The 25,741-nt window shown below is 40.0% G+C and overlaps 1 protein-coding gene and 1 non-coding gene across 2 annotated transcripts in view; both read left to right on the top strand.

The window, feature by feature from the left end:
• The window catches only part of LOC124796064 (peptide transporter family 1-like), a 178,140-nt gene that overhangs the window by 103,039 nt on the left and 49,360 nt on the right, over positions 1-25,741 (top strand). Inside the window, exon 7 of the mRNA XM_047260151.1 lies at positions 6,877-7,044. Coding sequence (XP_047116107.1) covers positions 6,877-7,044 — 168 coding nt within the window. The remainder of the gene's footprint in view (positions 1-6,876; positions 7,045-25,741) is intronic.
• Positions 20,572-20,645, top strand: Trnat-ugu. Its single transcript has one exon. It is a non-coding gene; the product is annotated as a tRNA-Thr (tRNA).

Below are 25,741 nucleotides of genomic sequence, written 5' to 3' on the forward strand. Positions count from 1 at the left end.
TGAGTTCATTGGACAGGTCTTGGATGTTGGTCTTACACTGGGGTATGATCCATGTGACAAGTGGCTGGGAGTAGATGTGGTTTGAGGATGAACTAGGATGTTTTATAGAGTGGGTGGGCAGCAAGTGGCAGAACACCACTTCTTTCACAATCTTTTAATCCTCAACAAAGTATCCGCTACAGGCAGTCAAGAAAAGAAGTCCCAGATGTACAGTGATCTCAAGTTTATTGCAACATAATTAACAAAATAATCAGTTTGTAACCAGTAATCACACAGAAAAAATTTTCTGAAGTTAACACTGAACAGGAACTGTGGCAGGAGGCTGGTGGCATCTCAAGGAACTAAACAAATTTAACAACTAAAGTTATCACATTCAAAGTATCAGAATTAGAGTCCAGTAGCAACTAGCAAAGCCTCAGTCCAAAACTAAGTTTTGCACAACTGGTGACAAGAAAGAATTAACAGAAATATAAGCTCTAGGCGTAAGGTCTCTGGAAGGAAAACAAAACCGGTTGGGAAATGCTATTAACTAGTAAGTACACAAAGCACTCAACTGGAAAATTCTCAAGTACCGACAGGACAGTCTCATATTTAAATGATAAGAATTCCGACTCAGTTCCAGTTAAAATCCCTGAAGGACAGTCCAATATTAAAGTTCTAGTGTGATGAAAACATAGTTAAGACTCGTGACTACTAATGAAAACTAAGTCCAAAATTCTTACAAGTCCCCTCACAGAAGCCCTAATGCAAAACTTGGCATCATCATTGTGCCAGCTCCAAAGTCCGTTCCCAATTGAATTAATGTGACTGTGTTTGGTGCCTGGCCCAGGAAGCCTACTTGGAGTGAATTAATGGCTCAGGGCCCGAGTGCCTCCCTAAATACAGCCCCAGCACCCGGATACTCTCAGTCCTATTTACAGTCTCTGGGGGCCAGCAGCAACCTCTGGTGCCACTTGGGTTGCCATCTGGTGGCTGTTGGAACATAGCTGCCATCATGTGCTGTCTACTAGGAAACCGGCTGCTTGTGTAACTCTTCTATAATGTGGGCTGCTGGCATATTAGGAGTAGACTGCTGATATAGCACTTATCCCAATGCCACCTGGATAGTTTCACCTTGCTGGTGGCTCCATAAAAACCTCTGTCTTTATCAAGTGCACCTCAACAGTACCTGCATTTTGGTAGCTGCTGTCGCTTCCATTTTGAAATGTCTCTCCATATCCTTGGCTAACCCATGGATGACCATCACAACTAATTCTATGATCACTCCCATGCACCAGCTGCAAAGGAGCACTCCCCCTCCCCATATTTCTCTTTCCAAATCACCCAGGATCGCCCTGAACTGGAACAATTTAACTGTATCCTTTGCCAGGGTTTAACTACTTCTTACTGTGACTGTAATGAGCAACATCCTACCCACAATTGTTCTGACAACTCTCATTGTGGTATTATGTGACCCACCCACTCTAGGAAATATCCTCACCCATCAGTATGCCATGCTTTTTCCCACCCTCTTGTCACGTAAATTATAAACCTGTGGAAGGCCGAAGTGTAAGATCTATCAAATGCACCAACCCAACTCATCCAACTCTAGTACTATCACAAGTAAATTTTATCTTGTCATTAGAAGGGTCACTTGCAAAGCAGCCACATTGTATAATAGCTCTGCTGTAATTTCTGAACAGCATTTTATGTGACTGCGACCAACAACCAGCAGTTCACCCAAATAAATGGTCATTGACAAATTGTGACTGAGAGCAGAACTGACTAACCAGTGGTGAAACATGCTGCTGAGCTCAACATGCTCAGCTTCAATGACTGCTTCACAACCTGTACCATTCCCTCCAACACCTACATTTTTTTAATTATACAGATGGTAGTTGTTCTTGCAATACATCCTTCGATCTTGTAATCCACCTGGCCTCAATCTCCTCCAGCTTCTGGCCTACCACATCTCCAAGCCAAGCCGGAAAAGCAACAGCCTCTTCTGGCTCCTCTTGTGCAGAAGGGGTCCCTCGGGGCCCCTCTCTCCCAAGTTCTTCACTAATGCCACAGTGGACACTCACCAGTGGCTCAAGGAGCCAAAAGCTGCTGGACGAAAAGCTTCATGGTTTTCCTCCGTGCCTGAAGCTGCTTTGTAGAAATCTTCGAAGCAAGCCCCTAAAGAGAAGTGAGAGAGCAAGCTAAGTAAGAAGAAGTCTGCTAAGAAACAGTACCCTCTGATGGCCCCAACACCACCATTCCCAGCCTCACGGTAACATCGTCCTCCAGTGGAATTGTGGTGGTCTTTTCCACCACCTGGCTGAGCTATGGGAACTCTTAAACTTTACACCTGCTTTCTGCATTGCCCTTCAGGGAAACTTGGTTCCTGGAAATGTGGACCCCTGCCCTCTGCAGCTATAGGGGATATTACAACAACTGTAGTGACTATAATAGAGTGTCAGGTGGCGTTTGTGTCTGTGTCCTGAACTCAGTATGCAGTGAACCTGTGCCCCTTCAAAGCCCCTCGTGAAGCTGTGGCTGTCAGGATAAGGATGACACAGGAAATAACTGCAAAGTATATTTTCCTCCAGATGGTGCAGTACCCCTGAATACATTGGCTACACTGATTGATCAACTCCATAAACCTTTCCTACTTTTGGGAGATTTTAACGCTCATAACCCCTTGTGGGGTGGCACCGTGCTTACTGGCTGAGACAGAGATGTCGAAAATTTACAGTCACAACTCGAACTCTGCCTATTAAATACAGGTGCCCACACACATTTCAGTGTGACACACAGCACATATTCTGCCATTGGTCTCTCAGGTTGCAGTCCTGGCCTTCTCCTATCTATCCACTGGAGGTCACATGATGACCTGTGTGGTAATGACTACGTCCCCATCTTCCTGTCACTGCCCCGGCATCAGGCCCACGGACGCCTGCCCAGATGGGCTTTAAACAAGACAGACTGGAATGCTTTCACCTCTGCTGTCACTGTTGAATATCCCCCACATGGTAACATTGATGTGGTGGTTATGCAGGTAACTACAACTATCGTTTCTGTGGCAGAAAACATGATCCCTCATTCTTTAGGGTGCCTCCAGTAAAAGACAGTCCCTTGGTGGTCAGAGGAAGTTGCTGAGGCAATTAAGGAGCATTGGTGAGCTCTACAGTGGCATAAGCAGCACCATTCTCTGGAGCACCTCATAGCCTTTAAATGGCTTTGTGCCTGCGTTCGCCAGCTTTTCAAAAGACAGAAATAGGAGTGTTGGGAGAGGTATGTCTCAACCATTGGATACCATATGTCACCTTCCCTAGTTTGGGAAAAGATCAGATGAGTTTTTGGGTACCAGACCCCAACAGGTATACCTGGTGTTAACATAAATGGCATGTTATCTACTGACGCAAATGTGATTGCCGAGCACTTTGCTGAGCACTATGCTCGCGCCTCTGTGTTGGAGAATTACACTCCAGCCTCTCAAATGGCAGATGGAAGGGAAAGTCCTCTTGTTCACTCACACAACACAGTGAACCCTATAATGCTCCACTTACAGAGTGGGAGCTCCTCAGTGCCCTTGCACATTTCCCTGACACAGCTCCTGGGCCAGATCGGATCCACAGTCAGATGATTAAACATCTCTCGTCTGACTACAAGTTACATCTCCTTGTGATCTTCAATCGGATCTGGTGCGATGGCATATTTCCATTGCACTAGCGGGAGAGCACCATCATTCCAGTGCTTGAACCCGGTGAAAACCCGCTTGATGTGGATAGCTATCGGCCCATCAGCCTCACCAACATTCTTTGTAAGCTGCTGGAACATATGGTGTGTCGGCAGTTGGATTGGGTCCTGGAGTCACATGGCCTACTGGCTCCATGGCAGGGCAATTTCCGCCTGGCTCGCTCTACCACTGATAATCTTGTTTCCCTCGAGTCTGCCATCCGAACAGCCTTTTCCAGATGCCAAGACCTTGTTGCCATCTTTTTTGATTTACGAAAAGTGTATGACACCACCTGGCAACATCATATCCTTGCCACATTATACAAGTGGGGTCTCTGAGGCCCGCTCCTATTTGCATCCAGAATTTCTTGGTGCTTCGTACTTTCCATGTCCAAGTCGGTGCCTCCCATGGTTCCCCCCATATCCAGGAGAATGGGGTCCCACAGGGCTCTGTATTGAGTGTATCTCTATTTCTAGTGGCCATTAACGGTCTAGCAGCAGCTGCAGGGCTGTCTGTCTTACCCTTTCTGTATGCACATGACTTCTGCATTCCATACTGCTTCACCAGTACTGGTGTTGCTGAGCAGCACCTACAGGGAGCCATCCACAAGGCGTAGTCATGGGCTCTAGCCCATGGCTTCCAGTTTTCAGCCGCAAAGTCGTGTGTCAGGCACTTCGGTCAGCATCGGACCATTCATCCAGAACCAGAACTTTACCTCACTGATTGATCCCCTCACTGTTGTGGAGACAGATTAATTTTCAGGACTGGTTTTCGATGCCTAATTGACTTGGCTTCCTCACCTTTGTCAGCTTAAGCGGAAGTGCTGGCAGCACCTCAATGTCCTCCACTGCGTGAGCAACACCAACTGGGGTGCAGATTTCTCTGCGCTGCTGCAGCTTTACAGAGCCCTTGTTCAATCCTGCCTTGACTATGGGAGTCTGGTTTATGGTTTGGCGGTGCCCTAAGCATTGCGTTTACTCAACCCAGTGCACCACTGTGGCATTTGACCAGCGACGGGAGCTTTTAGGATGAGTCCAGTAAGCAGCGTCATGGTGGAGGCTGGAGTACCTCCATTGCAGGTCAGGAGAGCGCAACTGCTTGACAGTTATGTTGCACATGTTTGCAGTTCTCCTGTGCATCCGAATTACCGTCTCCTTTTCCCACCCACGGCAGTTCATCTCCCGCATCAGGTCATGGCCTCCAATTGCAGTTCATGTCCAATCCCTTCTATCTGAACTGGAGTTCTTGCCTTTACCAGCTATACTTGAGATCCATTCACGTACACATCCATGGTGTACACCTAGGCCACGGCTTCGCCTGGACGTTTCACATGGCCCAAAGGACTCGGTTCACCCCCTGGCTCTCCGTTGTCACTTTCTCTCAAATCTTGACGTGTACCGAGGCCATGAAGTACTTTACACCAACGACTCAATGGCTGACAGTCACGTTGACTTTCCACTGTCACTTCCTCTCAATTATTGACATGTACCAATACCATGAAGTACTTTACACCAATGACTCAATGGCTGACGGTCTCGTCGGCTCCACGTATTCCCATGGAGGACATAGTGAACAGCATTCCTTGCCTGATGGCTGCAGTGTTTTCACTGAAGAGCTGGTGGCTATATCTCGTGCTCTTGGGCACATCTTTCATGCCCTGGAGAGTCATTTCTTCTGTGTACTGACTCCTTGAGGAGCCTACAAGCTATCATCCAGTGCTACACTCATCATCCTTTGATAGCGGCCAGCCAGGAGTCCATCTATGCCCTGGAACAGTCCGGACATTCAGTGGTGTTTGTGTGGACCCCAGGACGCGGTGGAAACCCAGGCAATGAACTTGCTGACAGGCTGGCCAAACAAGCTACATGGAAACCTCTTATGGAGATTGGCATTCCAATAACTGATCTGCATTTGTTTTTATGCCACCAGGTTTTTTGGCTTTGGGAGATGGAATGGCATAGTCTCAGTACGCACAACAAACTGCGTGCCATTAAGGAGACTACGAATGTGTGGCAGTTCTCCATGCAGGTCTCCCACAGGGACTCTGTGGTTCTCTGCCGGCTCCACATTGGCCACACTTAGGTGACCCACGGCTACCTCCTCTGCTGTGAAGACCCACCTCAGTGTCGTGCTGTGAAGACCCGCCTCAGTGTCGATGCAGTGCCCAGTTGACAGTGGCCCATATTCTGGTACACTGTCCCACTTTGACTGCCCTGCAACAAAATCTTCTGTTACCGGACTCGTTGCCGCTAATTTTATCTGACAATGCCTCATCAGCTGATTTAGTCTTACGTTTTATTCTTGAGGATGGGTTTTATCATTTAATCTAAGTTTTAGCGCATGTCCTTTGTCCCTCTGTTTCCTCCACTCTACTGCTTTTAGGGTGGAGGTTTTAATTTGTTGCAGAGTGGCTGGCTTCTCCTTTTTATTCTCATGGTTAGCCAGCCATGTTTTGTCGTTTTAATCTCTTCCATCTGTTTCTTGCATTGCTGTGGTTTTCTTCTCCCCTTTTTTCCATTTAAGCGTTTGTTTCCCTTCTGTTGTTCTTTGATTTTTACTTTCTGTCAATTTTGTGTTGTCAGTCTCACTTGTTTTATTCTTGCCCTTGTTGCATTGTTTTATTTGGAACAAGGGACTGATGAACTAGGTGTTTGGTCCCTTCCCCCCTCTTTTAAACCAACCTTTACATAAAGTCTTCAATAATGTGTCCTGCAGTTAGGTCCTGGGTTTCCTTCGTACAACTCTTTTGTTGCAATCCCTATTTAAATTGCTGTATTCAGTAGCCCTTATCCTGTTTTCAACATTCCAAAAGTAGAAATGGAGAATCTTAAAATTTTCTGTTCCTTATGGTACTTAACTGTTCACATAAGAGGTAAATTTGCATTGAAGCATCAGGAGACAAAGAGAGAGACTCACTGACAAAGGAAGAGAAGCCATAATTACCAACTTCATAAAATTATTAATATAAAATTATAATGATTATTTGTACTCATCAAAGAGAATTAACCAAAATGTAAAATATTTCTTCTTCTTTCTTGTGAAAATATTTAATCTCTTAGAGCTGTAAAAGTTCAGTAAACATATCTTAAAAATTAATTAATCTATCTCTTTACATTAATACAAATAAAGTAGCAAAACTAATACTTCATTTTGAATGTTGTATTCTTGTCTTCCAGTATGCTGTTAAAAGAAGACTGGAATCTAAAGTCCTTTACACTGATCACTGGCTGGATGCAGCTATTGAAAAATACAGTGAGAAGTTAATAGATGATATGAAAATTGTGTTCGGAATTTTTTTTCTATTTATTCCAGTTCCATTATTTTGGAGCTTATTTGATCAACAGGTAACAAACTGAATATATAATTCTTATGTGTGCTCTTAGAAACAAAACATATTTATTGCAATTTCTTGCATTGTAAACTGTGGTTGATGCAAATGCTAAATAGTGCCCGAATCTCTGGTTGGTGTCCAGCCAGAGAGTACACATAACAACACAGCTTGCAACACCTGAACGAGACAACATGGTTGGTTTCTGAAACATTGTGCATAAAAATAGAATCAACAACTCAATTGAACACCTAAAAGCACCACAAAGCAGAACCAGTTTCATGAATTGGAGCATGTAATGTCCAGACATTCTTAGTTGATGCAGTCTAAGACAAACATTACACCAGATGCAACTGTGTGGACTCTTGAGACCATAATCACAAAATATCAGTAATAGAGAAATAGGAGTGTAGACAACATCCTTAAAATTGTTGACAGGTAAATAATAAATAATTTATTCCTGCCCACCTGTCACTTTATCATAAAAGCATAACTTACACCAGTACTGTCTGTTACTCTCAGTATCAATCCCACATAATGTGGCCTGATGTCATAAGGTCTTTTTAAGTAACTTTTTGCTGGCATCTAATCAAAGTGTTGCTGAGCTAAGGTACTGCTAGTTGCAACTTACACACTTGGCAGTTACTTTCTTGAAGTCATTCTCCCACCATGGGAAAAACTGCCTGGATTTATGCCAACTCCCATGAAAATCGGGGGAAGGATTCTGTTATGTAAAGTGTCTGGCGATATCAAATCAAAATGGAGTGTAGATGGTATCTTGAGACTGAGGGGACATATAAGTGAGAGTTGCAGCTGTATTTGGTTATATACATGTATTTAAAAAAAAAAAAAAAAAGAACAGGTGTCATTACGGATTTTGTGCACCAAATGAAAGTATATCCTCATGAAACTTTTTGTTCTACTTCATACCGTATCCCATGGACAAAGAGGGAAGCAGTAAGAAAAGAGATTAACAGGGTGCCTGAGTGGGGTATAATACAAACATCATTTTCTCCTTATTGTAATCCTATTGTGGGCACTAATAAGCCAGATGGCAAGGTGTGCTGGTCCTCAATGCACGTAACATTAATAAGATTATTGTATCAGTACAAACACGCCCAGACAATTTAGAGGACCAGTTTATGAAATTCCATGATGCTAAATTTCCTTCTTTAATTGATCCCTGGTTCTCTTATTGGCAAATAAAACTACATGAAGAACGTCGGAAGTATACCACCTTTGTATGTGGGGCAGGAGCTTCGAATTTCAACTATTACTGTTTAGATTGAATGTAAGTGCACCTGTATTTATCTCTGTTCTGGACAAAGTGCTAGGACCCATACTTTTGAGTAAGGTAAAATTTTTAGGACACATAACCTCTTTGGAAGGCATACTGCCAGATCCTCAAAAACTTGGTGCCATTATGAACTGCCCTGCTCCTCAAAACAAGAGGCAATTGAAGGCATACTTAGGCCAAGTCTTCTAAAGGTCTGGGTGCATGCCTCTTTCAAATGGTAGAAGAAGAGGGAAAACTCATTCCTAAAGTAATTGGCTTCACCATCTGCACCTTATCTGAAGCTGAACATTCATATTCAGCTATGTAGTTGGAGGTTGTGGCTGTAATTTGGTCCTTTAAAAAGTTTGAATGTTTCCTTTGTTGTAAACACACAAAAGTATACCATGACCATCAGTCCCTATTGTTTCTGTTAACTTGTCAATTCCTACACCAACATATAGCCAGGTGGTGTTTGTATCCTCAAGAATTCGATTTTGAAATAGTGTACATAAAAGGAAACCAAAACATAATTGCTGATGCTCTTTCTCAAGTACCACAAGGCTTAGAGGAATTTAATGATCTCTTAGAATAAGAAGGTGAAATAAGAGCTATGTTGATCAAAACACTCCGACCATACTATGTCCACATGTGTAAACACATGGAGCAATTACAGCAGGAAGACACACGCTGGAGTAAAGTACGAGTGAAACTTAATGCCAAACAGTGATGAAAAGTTAAAAAGGTTTTTCACTATTCACAAAGGTGTTCTGTTTCATAGGATCCATCCTAAACAAGAACAATGGCACATGTGTTTGCTAGAGAAATGTGTGGATTATTTTATCTCGTACACTTGCAATACTTAGTGTCATTATGGCATTGCAAGGTACACTTACAAAATAGGTAAATATTATTTCCCCAACCTTGCTTGAAGAGTACTACAGGTGTTAAGCAAGTGTGTTGTCTGCTAGAAAACAGAACATTCCAACATCTCCAAACAGATTGAATTACATCCCATTTGCAGCTAAAAAAAACATCTAGAAAAGGTATCTTTGGATGTGGCTGGACCCTATCCCAGAGGTAAGGATGGCATAATGTGTGTAGTATGTCTGTATGATATTTTCACCAAATACTTAAAATTATGTGCTGTGCAGAACACTACACTTAGTTCAATTACAAGACAAATCAAAGAGGATTATTTTTAAAAAGTAGGAAAATCAGAGGTCATGTTAACAGATAATGCCTCATATTTTGTTGGATGTAAATGGAAAGAGTTTGTAGAGTCCAACCAAATCAAACACATTTTACAACCCAAATTTCATCCCAAAGCATTCCCCATAGAAAGGGTGTTTAAGGAATTCAACAGGTTTGTGAGGGCCTATATACCTCATAACATATGAAGTGGATTGAATATGTCACCCCCTTCTCACAAGTTGTTAACCTTCCTCATACATCAACTGGACTTACACCAAATGAGCTGATCTTGAATTGCAAACAATTAGTCGACTGGGAAAAATCTTTGCCCAAGGTAACGATACAGGAATTATCATTGGTGGATAAAAATATGACAAGCATTAATCAACCTTGAAATCTGGGCTAAATACAGGAAAGGAATTTATGACAGAAAGTTGAAATGTACAACACAGTCTTATATAGGACAAAAGGTGTTACTTGGAACACATCCCAAATTCTCTATAATTGGAAAACTGAACTGTAAGTGACACCTATTATACACCAGACCATACTTATTACTAAAATCCCCTACCCGGGAGTTACAGATTGGTACACACACACAGCTAGAGACATAGGTCTATACCCACACAAAGACTTGAGACCATCTATATATTGAAGAAGGGCTGCTTACCCTCTAAGTTGTATATATGTATGATATTAGGCTGCTGGAAAGTCACATTCCAGAGTTTATGTTGTTAGTTGTTAAGGAAAATTTTTGTTAGTATTTTTTTTATAAGTCAAATGTGTAAACAGTAAACAATATGATGAGTGGTTGTAACAAGGAAGAATTTTACTTTTATGTGTCTAGAGATGATGATACTCTAAATACAATGCTTTGCCTTACCCGTAGCCCAGTTGTAAACAAATAAATGGACTTGTGAAACACATGGTAGCATGCAGTGCCATAAACAACTTGCTACAGCACATGTGGTATCAGAGTTCACAGTGCATGCACATTGGGAAGCAAGTTGGTCAACATACCACAAACATGTGCATGCCAGACAGGCACAGCTGCAAGTGTTGGAGCATCCAAAACAAACAAACAAACTTGATGAGCTACAGTCCGCACTAGCATTTGTAAAGGTTATCGAATAAACAGAGACATAGAAAATTAAGGGAGAGACTATACTACAACTACGACTATCTGCACAATACACACATACAAAGATAATCTAAGGGATTATGTGCACAGGAAAGGGGCGCTAAACTAAGAGATATTTACTTAATCTGCACTACTATGTACATTATACTTGTATATGTACAATATTTACAAATTTAAGTATTGAAAGTGCATGCACTATTTATACTTGATGGATGAGAGAAGTCTTGCTGAAGGTAAATAAGTGAATACAGTATATGTAGCAAACTGGATAAGAAGTCGCACCACGCCACTAATGCACTTTATCTTTCAGATCTATAAGGTAAGTAGAGATGCACACATGACATGAAAACATGAAATAAGTTTTGTGATAACACGATGCCATCAAACCACTATACACTTATCTATGAAGATATAGATTTAAGTTAGTATCAAGTTTTTTCTTCCAAGGAAGAATGCATCGACAGGTCCTAAAGCGAAGAAAGATAAATGCTTGTAGAGTGTTGGGTATCATATAAACACAAGAAAGGCCTGCACCGCAAGTAAATATAGTTGTAAGTTTATGATACATATCAATGTGATAGTGTGAAAGCATGTGAAGAAGAAAACAGTTGCAGTATGTTACATATTATGGTGCTGAACTGAGGTTGAGTACTATGAAATGATGAAAGGGCCGAAACATAACTACTGTGATTGTCAACTACCCGTGAAAGTGTCAAACATCTGAATTACATTGAAATTTTTAAGCACGTTTGTTACCTATGTAAACATTGTTCTATCCTCATTATATGTATCATATTGTATTGATGATACTATTCTGTAAACCTCAGCACATGAAATGGTTATCCTTTATATAACAAAAATAATAAAGTAAATATTGAGCTCACTTTTAAACACTGAATAAGTATTTATACAATTGGTATCATCAGATTTGAGTTGTGCTTAATAACAACAAACTATTTTGTCCTTGGGATCACAGTTAAGTCTATTAATGAGACGTAACTGAGCACATAATTGCTTTTCCATGGAATTTCTAAAACCCTGTAGTGTGCAGATCCTTTCTGGAGAATGCTAGAGAGGCGAGACCATGCTAGTTATCTGAGTGGCGCATAGTATCTAAATGTAGTGACTGTTGTTTGCTGCTTCTTTGATTCTTTTTGAATTAATGAATATGCACTGACAAGAAGTCACTGTAAATTGAAATGAAATGCATACCAATTTGTGCTGTAAATGAAAACAGAATCTATTATTGTATGAAGATTATATGAAGCATGTATAACTAAATGAGAGTAAAATGTTTACTCATATAATAGGAATCAAATAATGTAATGAAAATGAAATCAGATAAAATGTACTAAAACCAAATGACAAGTAGTGACCCTATATATAAAAAGGGGAAACTGTATGAAAGATGCTCAAAAATGAAGCACAGAAACATACAAAACCTGACTGCAAAGTGTTAAGTGTACATGTGTCAAAACAACACATGGGTGTGCACGTGGTAAACTAAAAATGGCAATACTTCATGTGAAATGAATTTTCTGTGCTCAACAACATCGTAAAAGCAGCGAGGAACGTACCTTGTTGATAGGTGTCGGTTGTACGGCTGGTCTCTTCACTGAATAAGTGAGAGCAATGAGGTGAAACAAATTCCTTGGTTTGCTCATATGGAAACCAATTGTCACCGCATCGAAGATTTCACAAAGGATCATGTTGCTGAACACGAGCTTCAGGAATTTGTGCACTGAAAGCTGCTGTGAATGCACGACATGGACATTTGGGCCTCGTACTGGACATGTAAGCATGAACTGTGATGATAATGGACATTGAGCTGCGCATGCATATTTTTCAAGCTAGATACTGTGTGGATACTGACTAACAGTAATGGGACTATGCAGTTACAGTATGCACTTTGTTAGGAGAGAAAATGTATCGTAAATCTGTTGATTGCTTCAAACCTTGCAATGTAAATACAAAAAGATGTCTCTCTCTCTCTGTATGTGTGTGTGTGTGTGTGTGTGTGTGTGTGTGTGTGTGTGTGTGTGTGTGTGTGTGTGTGTGTGTGTTTTAAAAGAAACTGACATGCCCATATCAACTGATAACCATTCATGGTAACACCATTGACTGAATATAAAGGCTATTCCCATGCCAGCCAGGATTATCAGACCTCAAAAAGGGAAATAAGCTCAGCCACTGTGCACTTCCGTATGATGTCAGTGCACAGTGGAGGGGAAGTTGTATTGAATCATATTATTTTTCTTTCTTTTCTTTTCTTACATATAAGCTATATGTAAACTGAATGAGCTATAAACCAGGGACAGTGCCAGAGGTAAATTAACGAGCTGTTTTGTGGCAAGGATAATGTTTTGATACATCATTAAATATCTGTGTGAAACAAAGTAAGAAATATGCTCTTCAGTTTATTAATTCATGCATCCTCACCCTTTTGTTTGTTTCACGAAGTGGTAGCATACGGACGTATGCTTGGATCCGTTGTACCAGCATTGTTAAAAATGTGTATTTTAACAATTAATTAAAAGTATTATAAAAAGTTATTAGAAAAGGAATATTTATTCGAACAGCTATAAGTTGAAATCCTATCTGTTCATCATTTCACTTGCTGCCGAGATCCTCCATCAAGAGGTTCAGTGCAGACAAGAATAATTCACGTGGTATCTGGAGAAGCGTTCGTGCATGGACATTGTCACACTCAAGACTAAACACAATGGAACTAACGTGAACTTAATGACTCAGGCTTGATAGGGACCTATTGAACTTGGTGTACTTATACTAAAAATATTGTGCTTCATTGACAGATTGACAGTTTCAGTTGTTGCAGTGATTATTTGGTATCACACACAACTGAAAGCAGCAGTACATAATGCAAATTATGTTTATTGACCTTGAATGTAATGATATTAAAGTTCTGTTGAGATTGGTATCAGTTAAAGTTCACCCAAGATTGTGCACATATTCATAAATTACCTTCAGATTTTTTCAGCTATTCTTTCCAATCAATTTTTCCAATTATTCCAGCAGTTATTAATCCATTTCTATTTCCACATCTCTATTCATGATGCTCTTATATGAGTGCTTCCATAACCAAGGTAGCTGAAGTGTTTGGTGTTTCAAGAGGCACACATATAGAGAAAGTATAAAAACATAATCTGCTAAGTCACAATGCAGATGAAAGTGCATCTTGAGTGACAATGAGGCGTGGTCATTGAAAAGGACTGTGATGAAAATTAAGATGAAGACAGCTGTAAAAGCCATGGCAGAACTGTATGTTGTACTTGCAAATCCTGTCAGCATTAAATCAAAGTGAAAGGAGCTCCATTAGCAGGGAATTACAGGGTGATCTGGAGTTACAAAACTGCTCATCATTGATGCAAATGCTTTTAATAGAAAATTGTGGTGCTGAAACCAGAAAACCTGGAGTAAGGAGCAATGGGAGAATGACATTTGGTTGGATGGGTCTTATTTCACTGTTTGCAACTTTTGAATGAGTTTACATCGCAAGAGTGAAATGTGACAGGAGTGTGATGACAATTTGGGCAGCCATATCATGGTGTTCCATGGGCCCCCTGGTGACTCTGCAAGACTGCATTGTTGCCAAAGATTATGCGATTGATTTGTCTGATCAGGCCATCCCATGGTAAAATGTTCATTCTGCAGTAGTGATGCTGTGTTCCAAGATGACAGGGTATCTGTTGACACACCTCACATCATTGAGGACTTGTTTTGTGAGGACAAGGATGAATTGTCATATCTCACGTGGCCACTACAGTGACTGAATCTCAATATTATTGAGCTCCGATGGTTGACTTTTGAGAGAAGGGTGCATGATCACCATCCACCTCCATCATAGTTACCTGAAGTTGCCACTATTTTGAGGGAATAATGGTATAAGATTTCCTTGAAAATCAAATAGGACCTGTATTTATCCATCCAGAGGTGACTGGAAGCTGTTTTGAATGTGAACCATTTTCATACACTGTATCAGACATGGTAATGAGTTTTGTTTTCAGTGTTTCCAAATTTTTTTCCACTGTCAGTATGTACAGGTCCAACAGCAGCATAGAAAAACTGCTACACCCCTGTCTTATACCCTTTTTAAACTGAGCATTTCTCTCTTGGTTTCCCATTGCTATTGTTCTCTCTTGATTCTTGTACATACTGTTTATTATCCACCATTCCCTATAGCTTATACCTATTTTCTGATAATTTTGTACATCTTGGATCATTTTACAATGTCAGATAGTTCTTCTCAGAAGACAACTCCTTTGACAATCTCTTGATTTTTCTCAAGTTTTGCCTCTATTACCAAACACAATATTAGATCTGAGTTGCTGATGCCATTACATGATTATCATTCAGTAAATCATCAATTTTCTTTTCCTTTCTTCTGTATATTATTCTTTTCAGCAACTTGTGTGGATCGGCTGTTAATCTGATTGTGCAACAGTTCTAGATTCATCTGCCTTAACTTTCTGTTGGATTGTGTGACTGATATTGATCCAAAAGTTCTGTGGCATGACTTCTGCCCCTTAGATCTGCCCCAAACTTAAATAATCATTTTAGAATTTTGGTGAGGACTGCATCCACAGCCTTCATAAAATTTTTGAATGAAATCATTCTGCTTTAGGCTGTTAAAAGTATTATTTATTGTGATTTCGGTTTTGACACATGGTCATTGTCAAGTGTTCTGAAAGCTATCAGTCAGTAAATAAAATACACATAATTACAAACAATGGAAAATGCAGGATGGAATGTAACAATATTATGGAAACGATACTTGCTACTCACCATATGGCAGAGATGCTGAGTTACACGTAGGCACGAGAAAAAGATTGTTGGAAAGTGAGCTTTCAGCCAGCAATGCCTTCATCGAAACTAGACGACGTATACACACACACTTATGCAAACACAACTCACACACACACATGGCCACAGTCTCTGGCATCTGAGTCTGACTTCAGCCAAAAACTGGTTATTTTCATTATTGTCTTGTAAAGAATATGATGAGTTTTAGAAGATCATGGTACTCCAGTGTTCTAAACACTGGATTGTTAAAAATCTAAAAGACAGTGCACGGAAAGTACTAAAATCCAACCTACCATTGAAAATGAAGAACCAGAATGTCATCTTGTACATGAAAGTAAAGAAATTTGTCAATGTGTCAGTAAGTAATAAATACTTTGAGATTCTGTAGAAGTTGAATCGCTGAGTAGAAAGAAACAATGCCATCCAGCAATACTTACATATACCGTTCTGCCAAAACAAAATATGGTTATCAAAGAAAAGAAGAAAGATGTGACTGTCTTGGGGAAGTACTTTGAAATTTCAGATGCTGCAAAGGAGTTTTACAAAGATCTCCTAGACAAATAATGTATAAATGTAAGACAGAAAACTTGACATTAACAATGAGACTGTAACATATAATACTTTTCGTTATACACTTCATCATTTATTACTTTATGTAGCATTGATGATAATAGTAATGATATATGTTAAACAATTGTGTTAAAATAGTTATAATTGTTATTATTGTATTACGCCATTTTATTTCTATTATTATTGTTTGTGTATTCTCAATAAAGTTAAAACCTATAAATTAAAAAAATGCAATGAATAGTAATGTATCCAAAAATATGAATTGTAAATCAGTGAATGCATATAATAAACACTAAAACACATTAAAAAATTAATTGTAAAAAAATTAAAAAGTTATTCAGAACTAAAAAAGGCAAAATAACTGATGTCAGCAATTTGGCTCTAGCTGCGAGAGACTGTGGTCATGTGTGTGTGAGTTGATTTTGCATGTGTGAGTGCATGTGTGTATGTTGTCTAGTTTTGACAAAGGTCTTGTTGGCTGATAGCTGACTTTTCGACAGTCTTTTTGTTGTGCCTTTCTGCGACCCAGTTTCTCCACTAAACGGTGAGTAGCAATTATGATTTTCATTATATTTATACCAGCAATAATTGTATGCAGTTATCAACTTTCGAAAGAAAAAAAAAAAAAACCCTGAAAAAATCAGACTCTAATATAGTATTACAAAAATTAAATTTGAATGTCAATGGCATCTAGTAATCACAACTGCAAATTGCCACAGAACAACCCAATTGCTACAGAACACCCGACCAACGATAGAAAAAGGAAATGTAGAGGGCGGAACACGTTAACTGCAGTGAAACTAGTGCATGAATGCTCTGTATGCATTCAATAGTTTATGCAGTACAGTGTTTTAGGAAGGTTGTTGTGGGACTCATTAATGTGTCATTTCATGTGGTACAGCAATGTGTGGAAGGTATCATTTGAGTGCTTACGATCTTGAACGAGCAGAGGATGGTTTATAGCTGGTCAGAGTGTCACTGTTGTGGACACAGTAATGGATGTGTCCAAAAGTGTTGTCTTGCAGTACAAAAAGGTCACTGGGGGTGGAAATGGTGTGCAAAAGCATGGCTGTGGTTATAGATGGGCCACCACACCACAAGAGAATTGAAATGGACCAGACATCTCACTCCTAGGCAGATAAATTCAGACCTTGCAGTTGCTACTGGCACATATGTCTCTGCCAGAACCATTCGGCAGCTATTTAATCAATCTCATTTGTTTGCTCAGAAACCTATTAAATTCATCCTGCTTCACGATACCATCATCAAGAAAGTGTTTGTTAGTGTAGGTGCAAGTTGGTTGGGGTCAGCAACAGTGGTCCAGAGTGATATTCCCTGACAAATCCCATTTCACTGTGGCAAGTGATTCTGGCCTTCAGTTAGTACAGAGAGAGAGGTGAACACATTACACACTACAGAATGTTCATGAACTTCATTGCTATGGCCTAGTTGTTGTGGTGTAGACAGGCATTATGCACAGTGGCTGAACATGGCTGCATATATTTTGCCCGAAGTATAATTACAGCACAGTGATGTTGCAGGGAGATTATTCTGGATCATTTCCATCTGTATAGAGCACCCAAATTTCTGTTTATGAATGACAGTGCCTGCCCGCAATGGACTGCTGAGGAAAGTGAAGATATTGAACATATGAAATGGCCTTCGCACTTCCCAGATATAAATCCTATAGATCACGCCTGGGATGTTCTTGATGGACATTTTCTCAATGAATCCCCTCCTCAAAGGGAGCAAGAATTCAAAACCATCTGGAGAGGGGAACCAGGCAATAATCCTCAAGCACTACTCAACAGTTTGGTTCCAGCATGAATTACAGGTGTGAAATGAGCGTTAGTGCCAAAGGAGGGCATGTTCCTAGCTGAGAATCTGATAGCAACCGTTATGCTGAGGGTCTGACCTGTGTCAAATATGAACATTATTTATGTCTATTGTCCTGCTTTACCATGTAGTGAAATCTTTACCATTTTTCATTATAAATACATCACTCCTCTTCTGTTAGGTATGTACTGTGTTTCATGTCATCCATCACTGCCCTTGATTATTCCTGTCCAACAATGTTTTTGTTCCTTTTCAGTTGTCAAGCAGTGTGTGTGTGTGTGTGTGTGTGTGTGTGTGTGTGTGTGTGTGTGTAATTTCACACACATCAGTTTTACACAAACAGTACTGTACATGACTCGCCAGTCAAAACTTGAGTATCTTGTGGGCGGAGCCCCAGTTGCTATCTGCATACTGCTCTTGACTCTGCAGCTTTGAACTCATGTCCCCACATCTCAAAGGCATCAGTGAACTTGCCCTGCTTAATGCTAAACATGCTGCTGATAGTTACAGACTGCTACATTGTTCTCCCAGTTCCAACCAGCAATGTCCAAAAGCACAAATTAAACATTTTTCCTCTCTGGTGCAGCTTCCTTTACTTCTTACATATAGTTTCTTTATCTTAGGCATGGTGCATTATGTTTTATTTTTTACTGTATATTCTTTACAGTTATCCACTCTGTATACTTTCCTGTGTCCTGTTTTTCAGTAGCCATAGTTGTGATCTGTTGTTTTTTTTTTTTTTTTTTTTTTTTTTTTTGTGACCATAGACTGGTGCTCCACAAATGTCATAATTTTCCTACACATAGGTTTATTTAGGTAGTCATACATCAGTATGATTTAGTTTTGTATGTAAGTATTTTTTGGGAATAATGGACATCTTCCTGGACCAAAGAAAGTGTCTAAATCTTTGTGAAGATTATTCTTATTTCTAGAATTGACTCCATGTAGTGAACTGTTGGTTTGAAAAAGAAATAAGTTTTTAATGATAAATTTTGTTAAGGAATAAATATATTGGGCAGCAGTAGTTTGTATTCCTAATTCCCTAAACAGATCTCTGCAGAATGTTCTTGAGTTCACACCACATATAATTCTTACTACACATTTTTGCTCTCAGTAAACTATAAGTTGGTGTGATGAGTTACGCCAGAAAATAATTGCATATGACATTATGAAATGACTTCATGAATGAAAAGTATACCAGCCTTTTAATTTTTAAATCTCGTATGTCTGACAACATTTGCGTTGAAAATAGAGATTTGTTTAGATGCTTCAGCAGTTCTGTGGTACGTTCTTTATAGTTGAGTTTATTATCAAGCTGTAGTCCCAAGAATTTAACACTGTCAATTTCTTTATCTGCATGTCACCATACCTACGGCTTATACTGACAAAGAATTGGCTAGGAAGCATTTATTGATATCCATGAAAATTTCATTAACTGATCTTTCTAAAATAATACTTGATTTGCTCTTTATTGCAATTTTTATATCGTATGCGAGCGAAACAAACTTCGCATCTGGTAATATTACAGATGAAAGATCATTGATATGCACAGGAAAAAGTAAACACTCTACGATGGAACCTTGTGGGATGCCATGTATAATTAGATCCAAGTTACATGTTGCCTAACAGGTTAATACAATCTTAATACAATCTCTCCCTTACACCCTTTGTTTCCTGGCAGAGAATAGGGGGTTTGAATCATTATGCACCATTTTCTGTTACACAGTTCTAATTTACTTGAAAGGATATTGTGATTTACCCAGTCAAATGACTTTTTTGGACAGATCGCAAAATGTACCAGTAGCCTGGATTTATTGTCTGATGAAGTAAGTACATTCCCAGTGTATGTCTAGCTAGCTTTCTGAATATAGGAATCCTATAGAAGTCCAAACTGTGGCTTTGACAATATATTGTTTTCGGGTGGTTAAGAAGATGATTGCATATTACATTTTCTAAAATTTTTGAGATTGCATGAAAAAATTTGCTAGCTGTCTTGACATTTTATCATAACCACCCAATATTTTTTTTTTAATTTTCAAGATTATTCGGTGGACATTACTTTTACTGAGTGTCATATATTTATGAAGTTATTTGTAATGACTAGCATCAGATATTCCAGGGCAGCATCTTCTGAACCAGACAACTCCATCTTTCTAGTAACTATATATATGAAGACAGTAACTGTTCTCGAAAGAACAGAATACTGTTGATGACCGTGCAGCTTTTCCCTGGAATAAATGATGACTAACTGAAACCCTCAGCTGCCGACAGGTGTTGTTGATATACAGCTCAGATGGATAGAGCGTCTGCTGTGTAAGCAGGAGATCCCGGGTTCGAGTCCCGGTCGGGGCACACATTTTCAGCTGTCCACATCGAGGTATATCAACAACACCTGTCAGCAGCTGAGGGTTTCAGTTAGTCATCATTTATTCCAGGGAAAAGCTGCACGGTCATCAACAGTATTCTGTTCTTTCAAGAACAGTTACTGTCTTCATGTATATAGTTAAAGGGTACCCAGCCATTGACCTTTGTCTGTGCAAATGCGCACAGGTTGCCCAAACTCTCACGGGAATCGTCAAAATGTGCGCGAGTAATGGGCAAATGTCTATAAGGTACATTACATATGTAGAATTGTGGACAGTTGGGAATGTGAGTCTCACGGGAAGCGTGCAAGGGATAAGTCCCTGCAGTCACACTTTTCATCTGTGTCCTCGGTGGCTCAGATGGATAGAGCATCTGCCATGTAAGCAGGAGATCCCGGGTTCGAGTCCCGGTCGGGGCACACATTTTCAGCTGTCCACATCGAGGTATATCAACAACACCTGTCGGCAGCTGAGGGTTTCAGTTAGTCATCATTTATTCCAGGGAAAAGCTGCACGGTCATCAACAGTATTCTGTTCTTTCGAGAACAGTTACTGTCTTCATGTATATAGTTAAAGAGTACCCAGCCATTGACCTTCGTCTGTGCAAATGCGCACAGGTTGCCCAAACTCTCACGGGAATCGCCAAAATGTGCGCGAGTAATGAGTGAATGGGCAAATGTCTATAAGGTACATTACATATGTAGAATTGTGGACAGTTGGGAATGTGAGTCTCGCGGGAAGCGTGCAAGGGATAAGTCCCTGCAGTCACGCTTTTCATCTGTGTCCTCAGTGGCTCAGATGGATAGAGCGTCTGCCATGTAAGCAGGAGATCCCGGGTTCGAGTCCCAGTCAGGGCACACATTTTTAGCTGTCCACATCGAGGTATATCAACAACACCTGTCGGCAGCTGAGGGTTTCAGTTAGTCATCATTTTTTCTAGTAACTGTTATGAAATACTTGTTAAAAAGTTGTGCAACACTGCACACATTTGTTACTTACATACCATTTACTCCTAATCCTATCTGCTCCTCTTCATCTCTGGTTTACCAGTCTCCTCCTTCACTATATCCTATGTTGTCTTTATTTTGTTATCTGATGTCATCATCTTCTTCTCATGTTGGTATTATTATCTACAATATTTTGCCTTTTAGAGAGCTACAGCATCAACATCATAGCTGATCAACAGATACAATTACCTTTTTGTTTTACTAGATACCTTTATTCCTTGAATAATCCATGTCGTCTTTGTAGATTTTATCTAATATGGGTTAGTTTTGGGGGAAACAGGATTCAAATAAGTAAGAGTGTTGTATTTTTCAGTGTCAGGAACACTTTGTATGTAATCAATTTTGGGCTTACTGACCTCGTACACTCAGTACATTTTATATCTTGTTCAGGAATAACATTTAACAAAAAAACTGCATCTCATGGTCTCAGGGGCCATTGGCTATTGGTTTTGTAACATAAATTTGTTCATTAGACCTTTCTACAACTATATTATCTATGGCTGTGTGTGAGCAACTAGTTGACCTAGTTGAGAAGTGTACGGTAGGGTTTAAGTTTAATGACATTGTTACTGATTTGTAATAAATGCTTACTGTAAGAATATTTAAGAGAATACAGATTAAAATCATCAGTGACCATTATTTCTATGTTTTTTGCTGCTAAATAGGCCATACAATTTCAAGATTATCAATGAAAATATTAAAATTACTTGCAGGTGCTCAGTTTTCTTTTGTGAAGGATTTACTGTGAAATTCTGCTATTGTCACACATGATTCTGTATGCTGCCCTAGGCAAAATTTATGGATGTCTATGTTCTTAAATGTTTAACAATTCCTGATGTATGTGGCAGCTCCTCCTTTCTCAGTTATTTCTCCCCAAAGTGAGATGCTAACCTAAAGTTTAAGACATCTATACCAGTAGTCACGTGATGTTCAGAGAGGCAGCTTATGTCAACTATTTTCCTGCAATAAAGATAATTGTAGTTTATTATCGACTGAGATAAAACTGGTTGGAAGTAAAATTTCTGTTGTTACTGAAAATCCTTAACCAACAGCTGTCTGTGCTGATGCGATATACCATATTATGTTGTTTAGTTTCTTTTTACAAACTGAACTGTTTCAAACTTAATCTCTCGTAAAAAGTTACTTCTTTCAGTCCTAAAAAAAGACAGCTTTAAGCACTAGTATTTTACGCTTCTAATAGCGTCCTCCTGTTCCCCTTACCTCAAAATTTTCTGATATTAGCCCAACCAGTTTACCCTTCCCTATCATGTTGAGGTAAAGGCCATGTGTCTAGTATAATACCATCTACTGACATAGTCAACTGGAACTGTGCCAACATGTGACACTGCATGGCTGTGCCATTTCCAAATTAACTCTCCTCACAGATGAGTTCAAATGAGCTCAGTCACAGTCTCTCAGACCGGATACCAATTCATCATTGATGTATCTTGATACTGATGCAGTATTTATCAGGTCACACTCTATATTGTACCCAGGATCTCTGTCAGTACTGTTGCCCAGCCCAGCCACTATAATCTCGGTCTCTTCCATGGTGAAGACTTTACAGAGTGATCCTAAATCCTCTGTCATCTGTCCCAGACTAACATGAGGATTTAAAAAGAATGATGACCTGGTATTTTGATGCTAGTTCAACCTGCAGAAGTTGGCCAACACCTCTAGCATGAGGGATGCCTGACAACAAGACTTATTTCTTTTTCCTGCTTCCTTGTATTCATATTTTTAATGTATTATTGAAAGTTTGTTGTGCCCTGTCTCCATTACATCTGCGTGATGCTCATCATTTTCTTAATGAAGCAACAAGTCAATCTTTATTGTATCACATTCACCAAAAAACTGTCAGATGAAGTTCAAAGCCTGTTTCTTCTATTACCTGTTGCCACTTCCCACTACCCCTGTCCCTCCTTAACCTGTCCAGGTCTTTCTTAGCCTTGTCTAATTTAGCCTGAAGAGCAGAAAAGTTTCCCTCCTGTTCCACTATCTTCCTGTTTCTACTACATATATGACAAAGCCATTGAAGAGCCTCATTTTCTTCCTCAATTCACACACCACTACAGTCAGTGCAATGAAAAATTTACAGCACCCATCACAGCTCTGCCACAAGCCAGGCAATCTTCAACTGATGAAAGTAATACCTTAGTAAGAATAAGCCAAGTACGTTACCTATAAACAAGAAAATACAGTTACAAAATAGTGACCTACACCTATGTAAAGAAATTACTAATGATAAGTTTCTGAATCAAACAACTTAAAATTGATAATATGTTCCAGAAATATAAACTAAATAATGAAGGGAAATGTGCTACTTAAATTGCTGGAAAGAGAAAAAAAGTTTACTGCACCAAAACATAAACAAAAATATGACGACAATCTGTGTGGAGTAAGACGTAAAGAATACTCAAACCTTTAACAGCAAGCCTTAAAACACACACACACACACACACACACACACACACACACACACACACAAATACACATTTCTACTGAAAAAAATGAGCGTACAGCATTGTGGGCCGAGAGTCCCCCATTTGGGGAAGTTTGGCTGCTGAAGGCAAGTACTTATTGCATTCAACACAACATTGGGCGATTTGCACATTGGAGATGGGGTTGAAACAATGATGAGGACAACACAACACCCAGTCCCTGAGCGGAGAAAATCTCCTGCCCCAGTTGGGAATCGAACCCAGGCCCCTTCGCATGGCATTCCACTGCGCCGACCACTCAGCTAATGGGGGTGGACACATTTCTTCTGAGTACTTTGTACAAAACTAGCTGTCACTACAGTCTGGATTACTTATCTCTGATAATAACTCTCACATAAATCAAGGTTACACTACTGGCCATTAAAATTGCTACACCAAAAAGAAATGCAGATGATAAACGGATATTCATTGGACAAATATATTATTATACTAGAACTGACATGAGATTACATTTTCACGCGATTTTGGTGCATAGATCCTGAGAAATCAGTACCCAGAACAACCACCTCTGGCCATAATAACGGCCTTGATACGCCTGGGCATTGAGTGAAACAGAGCTTGGATGGCGTGTTTAGGTACAGCTGCCCATCCAGCTTCAACACGATACCACAGTTCATCAAGAGTAGTGACTGGTGTATTGTGATGAGCCAGTTGCTCGGCCACCACTGACCAGACATTTTCAGTTGGTGAGAGATATGGAGAATGTGCTGGCCAGGACAGCAGTCGAACATTTTCTGTATCCGGAAAGGCGCGTACAGGACCTGCAACATGCGGTCGTGCATTATCCTGCTGAAATATAGGGTTTCGCAGGGATTGAATGAAAGGTAGAGCCATGGGTCGTAACACATCTGAAATGTAATGTCCACTGTTCAAGGTGCCATCAATGTGAACAAGAGTTGACCGAGATGTGTAACCAATGGCACCCCATACCATCATACCAGGTGATATGCCAGTATGGCGATGACGAATACACATTTCCAATGTGCATTCACCGCGAAGTCGCCAAACATGCATGCGACCATCATGATGCTGTAAACAGAACCTGGATTCATCTGAAAAAATGACGTTTTGCCATTTGTGCACCCAGGTTCGTCGTTGAGTACACCATCGCAGGTGCTCCTGTCTGTGATGCATCATCAAGTGTAACCGCAGCCATGGTCTCCGAGCTGATTGTCCATGCTGCTGCAAGTGTTGTCGAACTGTTCGTGCAGATGGTTGTTGTCTTGCAAATGTCCCCATCTGTTGATTCAGGGATTGAGACGTGGCTGCACGATCCGTTACAGAGATGCGGGTAAGATGCCTGTCATCTCGACTGCTAATGATACGAGGCCATTGGGATCCAGCATCGTGTTCCGTATTACCCTCCTGTATCCACCAATTCCATATTCTGCTAACAGTCATTGGATCTCGACCAATGCGAGCAGCAATGTTGCGATACGATAAATTGCAATCGCAATAGGCTACAATCTGACCTTTATCAAAGTTGGAAAAGTGATGGTACACATTTTTCCTCCTAACACATGGCATCATAACAATGTTTCACCAGGCAATGCTGGTCAACTGCTGTTTGTGTATGAGAAATCGGTTGGAAACTTTCCTCATGTCAGCACGGTGTAGGTGTCGCCACTGGCGCCAACCTTGTGTGAATGCTCTGAAAAGCTAGTCATTTGCATCTCACAGCATCTTCTTCCTGCCGGTTACATTTCACGTCTGTAGCATGTCATCTTCGTGGTGCAGCAATTTTAATAGCCAGTAGTGTATAATTATGGAAACTGTGTTCACTATGAGCACTTTCAATATTAATAGACATTGTACTTTTCAAGAGTAGGTCACTTATAGTGTCTTTCTTTTCATAAAATATTAATTAATTCTGTTGTAAATTTAGTTTGTCTAAGAATAGAAAGACCAGAGATCGTATTATCTTTATCTTTCTTGTTGAAGTCAGTATTTCAGTCATTTTCTTTTTTAGAATAAACACCTTTGATTCAAATATTCACAGTTTTATAA

The sequence above is a fragment of the Schistocerca piceifrons genome, chromosome 4 (assembly GCF_021461385.2).
Source record: "Schistocerca piceifrons isolate TAMUIC-IGC-003096 chromosome 4, iqSchPice1.1, whole genome shotgun sequence".
Lineage (NCBI taxonomy): Eukaryota > Metazoa > Arthropoda > Insecta > Orthoptera > Acrididae > Schistocerca > Schistocerca piceifrons.